The sequence below is a fragment of the Glossina fuscipes genome, unplaced genomic scaffold (assembly GCF_014805625.2).
Source record: "Glossina fuscipes isolate IAEA_lab_2018 unplaced genomic scaffold, Yale_Gfus_2 222, whole genome shotgun sequence".
NCBI lineage: Eukaryota > Metazoa > Arthropoda > Insecta > Diptera > Glossinidae > Glossina > Glossina fuscipes.
This window is the reverse complement of record NW_023998565.1, coordinates 808,078-816,574: the sequence shown is the minus strand read 5'-3', so window position 1 is coordinate 816,574 and position 8,497 is coordinate 808,078. Positions and strand designations below refer to the sequence as shown.

Genomic DNA, 8,497 nt, shown 5'->3' with positions numbered 1-8,497 from the left:
TATCCGTAATGTCATTTGTTCTACAAAGTCTTTCAGAGATGGCGATTGATACCAACCGTCACATCCCCTATCCGTAATGTCATTTGTTCTGCAAGTCCTTCAGGGATGGCGATTGATACCAACCGTCACATCCCCTATCCGTAATGTCAAAAAAAAGAGATTCGTCATAATGTCTGTAACCACTTACCTCCAGGCAGCTATGACACCGAAATGAACGAGTCTGTGCGATGCGCTGTTCTTTTATAGCCTGAGTCTCACTCGCTTGTCCTCATACCAACATGCTCTATGTGTTTACATCAGTTTGAGGTAATATGCTTATGGGTATGCTTAGCTTAGGTTGGCTGCAGTCGTAACCTCAGTTGCGACTTGCGTCTTACTTATACACAATTTAACCAACTTGCATCTAACTTATTGCTATATTTGTTCAAATGTCTACTCACAAGCACTCAGGTACCAAATCGCGTGATTCGATCACCGTTAGGTATGTGGGTGCTAGTGCACTATGTTTGCATGTGTTTTGTGTGTTTTTACATGTGTGATCGTGTCTTTGTACAAAGTGTGTATGCAGTTTATGCATTACCGTATGTTTTTACTATTTCTTTCCCTACCTAAGTTCAATTCTGCTTGTTTTGTTTACCCTAACGGTGCTACACATTCTGCGCATTTTTACACGTAGAGACTCTTGCTGAGGTTTGTTTTGCATGCAAGGATTTTCTACCTAAGCTTACTTCTTGCATGTTAAACATGTTGGGATTTTGCTTGTATTTATACTTTGAGTTTTATTTAGCCTTTGAGTTCTTGAGATTCTACTAGTATTTGTACTTTGAGTTTTGTTTAACCTTCGAGTTCTTAAACATTTTGAGATTCTACTTGTGTTCTTAACATATTGATTTCTTGCAACTAAGTTTTTCTTTTATTTGGGTTCTTGACTCCGCTCTTACATTTTGAAATTTGGATCTAAGCTTTTTGGTACACTGGGGTTCTTAATCTGTGCTGTGGTGTGCTTCTGTGTTTTTACAGAGGCCTCCTCACTATGTGCTTGTATTTTCTCTTTACACACATGTGTTGTGTGTTTCTATGAATTAACTCACGTGGGCCTGTACAATAGGTGTTTAGACATTTTTCTCGTTACAAGGTATAGGCATATTTAGTGTTTTAGTTTAGATATTATGATTTTATCTGTACAAGGTATAGGTATGCTTAGTGTGTGTTTTATGATTTTGATATTGGAGGGGGCTGTCCGTGTATTGCTCACAGAACGGCCTGCGGGCAGATCGGACTTGCTGGTGGCGGATTGCGGGCGGACTTTTAAGCGGCCGGACTTGTATTTCGTAAGGAAGCAAAAACACTTCCTTACAATATGCAAATAAATACGCAACGCTGACGTGTTCTGACCCAAGGATGAGCGCTACTGAAAATGGTTCGGATAGGTTCATTTTTTCGATCACTTCCCATATAATGCCTCGGTTTTGCAATTTGCAGAAGTTCGCAACAAAACTCACTTAGTGACAGTATTTCGGCATTCCACATTGGTGTCAGAACTTTTGATCGGATGGGCAAAATTTCGAACTCCTTGTCATACAACCGTTGCCAGGGAAATTAAATTTGTTTATGTTCTGAATATCTAATTTGCAATGTTTCAAGGTGAAAATTGGTTCATAATAGGGTTTACATTTCGTGAGAATCCATTAAAAACCGCATGTAAAGATAAAATCTTACATAAGGTGAAAAGGGCTTAATTGTTAATGTTTTATGATGAAAATTTATGCATAGTAGTAATTTGACATAAAAATTAAGTGGACTAGATTTAAACCACGTGGGTCTATTTCGTGGACAACACTTCATATTGTATTGAAAGTGGGAGGGGTGAAAAAATGGGAACCTCATGAATGAAGAGAGGTTTTAATAAATGCACGAGAAAGAAGAGATTCCCTAAGACTCTTATGTCACGGGTGATTTTGGTTGTAGTGTGAATAAGCACTAAGCTGCTCTGCTATTCCGCTAAGGCCATCACCCTTTATTGTGACACTATAAAACAATTGAATAAAACTTTGATTTTCGCTCTTAACGCCAAGGCAAGCTCGGCAATGAAAAGTCAATTCAATTTTGTAAATTATGGTACTTATATATTAAAATTTTAGGCTAAGTTCCTTTATAAGTATTCTTTTGCTTAAATTGTAATATGCTGATTTTAGCAATTATCGTAATTAGGTTGTATTCTCTCAAACGTTTGCAAAGCAGATGCATAAACAATTCTGCCTTTTTAAGCGATTATGCGCTATAATATACATATAAATGCGTATGAATGAAAAACACGAAGTAGTATGTATGTATGCGGCGAATGTAAACTGTTTCAATTTCATCGTTTATTTTCAAGAATTCTACATTCTACGCTTGCCAAATGGTTTGTAAAATTTGAATTTTCTTGTCAGGAAATATGAAGAAGTTTTTTTATTTTTATTAACGCTATTTTATTTGAATAGTGGAAGAAAGGGCAAAGACATTGTATAAAATGTTTGTAACGTAATTTAAAATGCTTATGGAAAAATGCGCGGAGTTTTGGAAAGTAGCAGAATAAAGCAGTATAGGCAAACAAACGTAATGTGTATGACATTGGATACATATAATATTTAAGACAATCGTATTATTAAAGGTTTTTGACGTTATAGTTGGTTTAATGGTAGAACAAGGAAAAATAAAACAAAATGAAAAAGATTTTGCTGCTATTCACATTTTTTGTTTTATACGCATTTGAGAACAAGTAATGGTGATAAGTCAATTAATACGGTGCTTTGGAAAGCGGCTATACCACAAAATTATCAGCCTCAATCTTTGCAACGACAACATCATTATCAACATCATCATCAGTAGCAGTGTATGGTACTAATATCTTCGAAACTTTCTTTTTTTTTAATCAATAATATTTGAATAGTGTTTTTGTGGGTTAATCAAATGATACAAAAATTCGATATTCAAAAAAATACTGTTATATTCAAGCTTACGTTAAATACCTTCACTGTCGAAGCTAGTGAATAAAGGCCCCGAAGCAATCGAAACTTAATCAAAATCTATATATCGATCCGAAAACAACTAAATCTTCAATTAATGTTTTATTATTAATTAATTATTATTAATTAATCTTTCATTATTAGTTAATAATTTTGGCAACTGATCGCGCTGTGATCGTACGGTTTTAGTTTGTGTAAAGAATTATTGCACTTTTTTCTTTTGTTGTATTGCTTAATAACTTTTTAGGCGTTTCAAGCTTAATTGCTAGTAAAAGTATAAAAGGTATAAAAGTGAAAGAATTATATTAATTATTTTTTGTTTTTTTCTTTTGGTGATTACAGTCTTTTTTCTTGACTTTCTCTTTGTTTACCGTTGCTTCAATAGAGTGAAATTTAGAGATAATTTTTGTGATTTCTTTGTTTGGTGTTTGCAGTTTCGTTTTGCTTTCGCTCTCTTGTTACAGTGTCAACGTAAAGGAGAAGTTTGCTTAAATGACAAAATTTGTGTTGTAAATCTTTTTGTAATTTGTTCTTTATTTTCTTCATAATCCACTTCTGTCGTGTTTGACTGGACATGGACTGTTTATATAGACCATGTCGTGCGAAAGCGGACCCAGACTCCGAACGATTAATTTCATGTTGGCTTTGTGATCGCATTTTTCATGCAAAGAGTGCCGGTATTATCGGCCGTGCTGCTGATGCAGTCGTTGATCCCTCGAAAGACTTACGTTGGTCATGTCCTGACTGTAGGAAGCGGGATATTGATTGTTACAAACTCTTCACGGAGACGAGAAATGGTTTCTCGGAATTGAGTAAACATCTCGCCTCCTTGTGGGAGAGTTTTGAACTAAGTCTAGGTTTCATATGTGTCGTTCTATTGAGCACTCATCTTCTTCCTAAGCGAGCAAAACTACAATACGTTGCGTAACGTGTGGTATGTCACCACTGATTCCCTTTAAATTAAATTCGTTGGCACAAGTTAGCGTTCCCTCATTCTGTACAATGAACGTCAGCGTTTCAGATATTACTGAGTCTGTCAGTAACAAAACAGTCACAAATAAGCCGGCAAGTTCTTCTGATTTAAGCTATACTGAAGTGGCAAGGGTATCTCCTCCCAGTGCGGTCACTCACTCTACTCAGACGTCATCGCCTAAAAATAATAAAAGGCAAAATAAATCATCCTCTCCTCCTGGCTGGTCGAGTGTGAACGCTGGTCACCAAACTGGGCATGTCGCACAAGCTGCTCCATTGGTAACCCCATCTATATTTTCCCCAGCTCAAAACTCTGCAGTCGTGAACTCTACTGCTCCTAGCTGTAATGACACTTGCTTGGCAGCAGTTCCTCCCAGAAAAGGTATATTTGTGTTAAGGTTGGAACCTGGCACATTTGCGGGTAACATAAAAAGTTATCTGCCGGCGAAAATCCCATCAGTCAATTTAAAGCGCGTTAGCATTTTCAAACTGGCTCCTCCTCAATTTAGGGCAATCTCCCCTTTTAAAATGCTAGTTCCGACTGAAAACATCGATATGTTGTTAAATAAACCATTGCGGCCAGTTGGATCCTTAATTAAGGAATTTATCCCTCGTAATGGAGCCCGTAATATTAAAGCAATAGTCCTGTCGCCTTCAAAAAACTAAATGTTTCTTTAGGCTTATTATCTCTCATTTATCAAAATGTTAGGGGCCTAAAGTCAAAAATTCGTTCTACTTTCCTAAATTTAGTGGGCACGGAGTTTTCCTGTTTGGCCTTAAATGAAACTTGGTTAAAACCTGATCTTTATTCGTCGGAACTTTTTCACAATTCTTTCCAAGTCCTTAGAAATGATCGAGTTAATCGCATTGGCAGTGGTGTTATAATTGCCATATCTGCGTCAGTCCCGTCCAATTCGATATAGTTTCCCACTTCTCCTAATGTTGAATTTATCGCCACTCGAGCGAAAATGCTTAATAGACAGTTATTTATAACCTGCTCCTATATTCTCCTAAATTCTGATATCTCCATATGTAAGAAACAGGCTGCCCTCATTTGTGCAGTGGCCAAGCAGTCTAAACCCGCAGATTTGGTTGTTGCGCTGGGTGACTTTAACTTGTCTCAAGTCACTTGGTGTAACAGTGACAATTGTGGCTGTTTGATTCCTACTTCAACATCTGATAGATCCGTTGTGTTCTTTAACAAATTATTTGATCGTAATTTAGTTCAATATAACCGTACCCCTAATTGTTTTGATAGACTGCTTGATCTCTGCTTTGCCAATTTTCCTGAGATTAGTGTATACCGTCGTCCATCTCTTAGTAAACCTGAGGGTCCTTATCATCCAGCAACGTGCATTTCCTTTCATCACAAGTACGATGGTTCGTTGAACTGCCTTAATGTCCCAAATCCAACTTTTTCAAACAAATATTATGATTTCCATAAAATCAATATTATATTGCTAAAATATCATCTTTCACATATAAGGTTTGATTTCTCGACCGAAAGTATTGAAAGCTTATTGTCATATTTTTACAATACATTAAATCTAGCTATTGGTGCATCTGTTCCGATCAAGCACTGCCGACCTCGAAGCAGATGTCCCCCGTGGTTTAATAAGACAATTAAATATTACAAGAACAGAAAAAACGCGCTATTCAAAAAATATTCGAAAAGTGGCTCTGCTCTTGACTATTTCGCTTACTCGGTGACAAGGCATATATTTAACTCCCTCAACTACCAATATTATTGCAAATACCTTTAGTTCATTAAATCCTCTCTGTTTGCTAATCTTAAATACTTTTTTAATTTTGTTAACACAAAAAGAAAAATTTTCATACATCCCTCGCATGTTTTTTTTTCTGATTTCAAAATCATCCGACGGATTTTGAAATCAAATCTGTTTGCTGGGTATTTCCGACGAAACTTTTCGATTGCTAATTCCGTTTTATCAGCAAAATACCCATAACATGTAACTAACATGGTTTCAATTCCTAACTTGGTTATTTCGGAAGATGACATTTTTGAAGGGTTGAGCTCTCTAAAATATAATTGTGCGGCTGGACCTGATGGAATCATGTGCACTTATATCTTTTGCTGCCGAACTATGCGGTGTTATCTCAAAGATTTTTAACAAGGCATTACTAAGTTGAGTGTCTTGCCCAAGTTGCTCGAGCGAATTGTGACTCAGCATTTGGCATTTGCCGTTAATTCGTATATTTCTCCACACCAGCATGGCTTTCGGAAAGAAAGAGCTACAGTCACTAACTTGTTAGAGCTTACTTGTCATGTTTTCAAGGCTTTTTTTAGTGGCTCTCACATTGATGTAATAAATACTGATTTAAGCAAAGCATTGATTTGGTTAATCATAACTTACTTACCTTTAAACTCCAAGCCTCTGGTTTCTCTTTGTATTTAGTAAAATGGAAAAGCTCTAATCTGCACAGTAGATCATTCAGGGTTTTGTTTAACTTCATCACCTCGGATGAATTCACTGTGACGTCTGGCGTACCTCAAGGCAGCCACTTAGGTCCCATTTTATTTAGTTTATACATTAATGATCTCCCATCGGTGAATAATTCGAGCCAGATCTTAATGTATACTCATGATGTGAAATTGTTTTCTTCCTTCTCTGTAGAATCGCTATCACTTCAGCCTCAAAGTGACCTGAATAATTTAGTTGCATGTTACGCTTGGAATCTTATGAAACTAAATCTAAATAAATGTAAGAAGATTTCTTTGTCAAGAAGGAAGTCATTCGTTGATTTACGTTTTAACTTGCATATTGAGCTCTCGATAAGCAAAGCTAGATCTGCGCTTGCTTTTATAAAGAGGTGGTCTAAAGAATTTCATGATCCTTACATTACGAAAAGGGTGTACATTTGTTTGGCTAGACCTATACTCGAATATGCCTCTGTTGTGTGACCTCCTTCCTATAGGTGCTACATAGATTCACTTGAATCTGTTCAAAAGCAGTTTGGTGTTACCAATAAGGAATTTTAGGTGGTACCTGATTGCCTCTCTTCCTTCCTATAAAAATAGGTTGCTTCTGTTATCCTTAGCGTCACTTGGGAAACGTAGATTTGTTCTTGGGATTCCATTCTTAATCAAAGTAGTAAATGATACTATTGACTCGTCCGCATTACTTCATGAGGTAAGCTTAAATGTCCCTAACCGCTTCTTTAGGCACTTTATCTTGGTTAAGCTTAGTCAGTGTAAATCTAATAATGAGCTGTTTAACTCGCTCAGAGTTGTTTGCAAAAACGTAAATGACGTCTATCACTTATTCTCATTATCGAACTCTTTAAAGTCCATTAAAGCAACATTGCATTGCGCGATTTCCCTATGTCTTACTTAAAGTAGCTCTTAACCGTGAAAAGTCATTATGATTCTAAAATTAATTGTTGTTAACTATTATCGGTTGCTAAGCTTATGCATGTTTGCAATGGCTTAGGGTTTCATTTGCAATTTGATCCTGTACCGGTTGTGGGTGTGTCTCCATGCTGGTTGTGTACATGCCTTTTTTTTCTTTTTTTTCCCTCTTATTTTATATAAGATTTCCATTAAGAGTCAATTGAACTCGACTGTCAATTTGTTGCAGTAGATTTTTATGTATAAGAAGAATAAATAAATAAATAAATTAATTAATTACACGAGACGTCGGTTAATAGAATAGACGTCGGTTAGTAGAATATTATGTACTTCACCCTTAATCACCCTTATACGAATACACGGACGGGCGAAACCTACCTTACGAAACAGGTAAATTTTCAGTTTGAGGCCATTTTCTACTCAGCCCTAACCCCCCTGCCACCATGATATCTATGGAAGACCCCAACCTATAATTTCGAAGTGAATTAGTTCTATGCGAATTTTCCTCACTAATTCGTTGTCTGGAACATCTATTCCATCGGTCAATTGCAAAATTCTATAATAGTATACGTCAAACTTTTCAACTGACTTTTGTTTTCTATTATGAATCATTTCCTTAAAATCCAGATCCGAATATCCATCCTTATATTGAATTTTAAATTCGCGGCACAAAGGTCCCCATTCTAATACCTGAACTTAACGATGGTGTCTTCAATGCCAATCTAAACCTTTTCTTACAGACAATAAGTGGAGATGATGACATAAAATTTAGAACTTTTCGCGTAAGCTTTGCATGGTTAAAGTTTGAGTTCTATACAGAAAATTATTGACCGTCAGACATTTTCATTGCCTGCAACAGAAAATAATATTGGACACTTTATCTGGATTCAAGGTATAATTAAAATGAATAATATGTAGTCGGTATCAGTGATACAGTGGGAACTGAAAAATTAGCAATATTTGATTGGCGTGGAGCAGTATTTATTTTCAAAAACCTTAATTCCGACCTGAGAGTGTACATAAAGAGAGTATATTGAAATTGGTACGTTATTCTCAGGCAATTCTGATGGGGTAGCTTGTATATTCGTTTTAAGTTCTTCATTTGCTTCAATGCAATGCAGACACATATTGTAAGTGAACCTCTAAG

The 8,497-nt window shown here is 36.2% G+C and overlaps 2 protein-coding genes across 4 annotated transcripts in view; one reads left to right on the top strand and one right to left on the bottom strand.

Moving 5' to 3' along the window:
- LOC119642344 (probable RNA helicase armi) overlaps positions 1–6,499 on the bottom strand; it is a 25,283-nt gene extending 18,784 nt beyond the window's left edge. For both annotated transcript variants that reach the window (XM_038041482.1, XM_038041483.1), the window contains exon 1: positions 6,360–6,499. The gene's annotated coding sequence lies outside the window, so the exon portion shown is untranslated. The remainder of the gene's footprint in view (positions 1–6,359) is intronic.
- Positions 1,160–4,699, top strand: LOC119642343. 2 transcript variants are annotated; one of them, XM_038041479.1, is made up of 2 exons: positions 1,160–3,023; positions 3,912–4,699. In XM_038041479.1, exon 2 carries the CDS (start codon positions 3,945–3,947, stop codon positions 4,644–4,646), a length of 702 nt encoding a protein of 233 aa, XP_037897407.1. In that variant the 5' UTR covers positions 1,160–3,023; positions 3,912–3,944; the 3' UTR covers positions 4,647–4,699. The 2 variants fall into 2 exon arrangements, with proteins under 2 accessions (XP_037897407.1, XP_037897408.1); XM_038041480.1 differs by having other exon boundaries at positions 1,160–3,026; positions 3,915–4,699.
- Positions 6,500–8,497: the final 1,998 nt, after the last annotated feature.

What these genes read in the sequence shown, in the direction of transcription:
- LOC119642343 (XM_038041479.1), top strand. Translation starts at nt 3,945, where the DNA reads ATGTCACCACTGATTCCCTTTAAATTAAATTCGTTGGCACAAGTTAGC.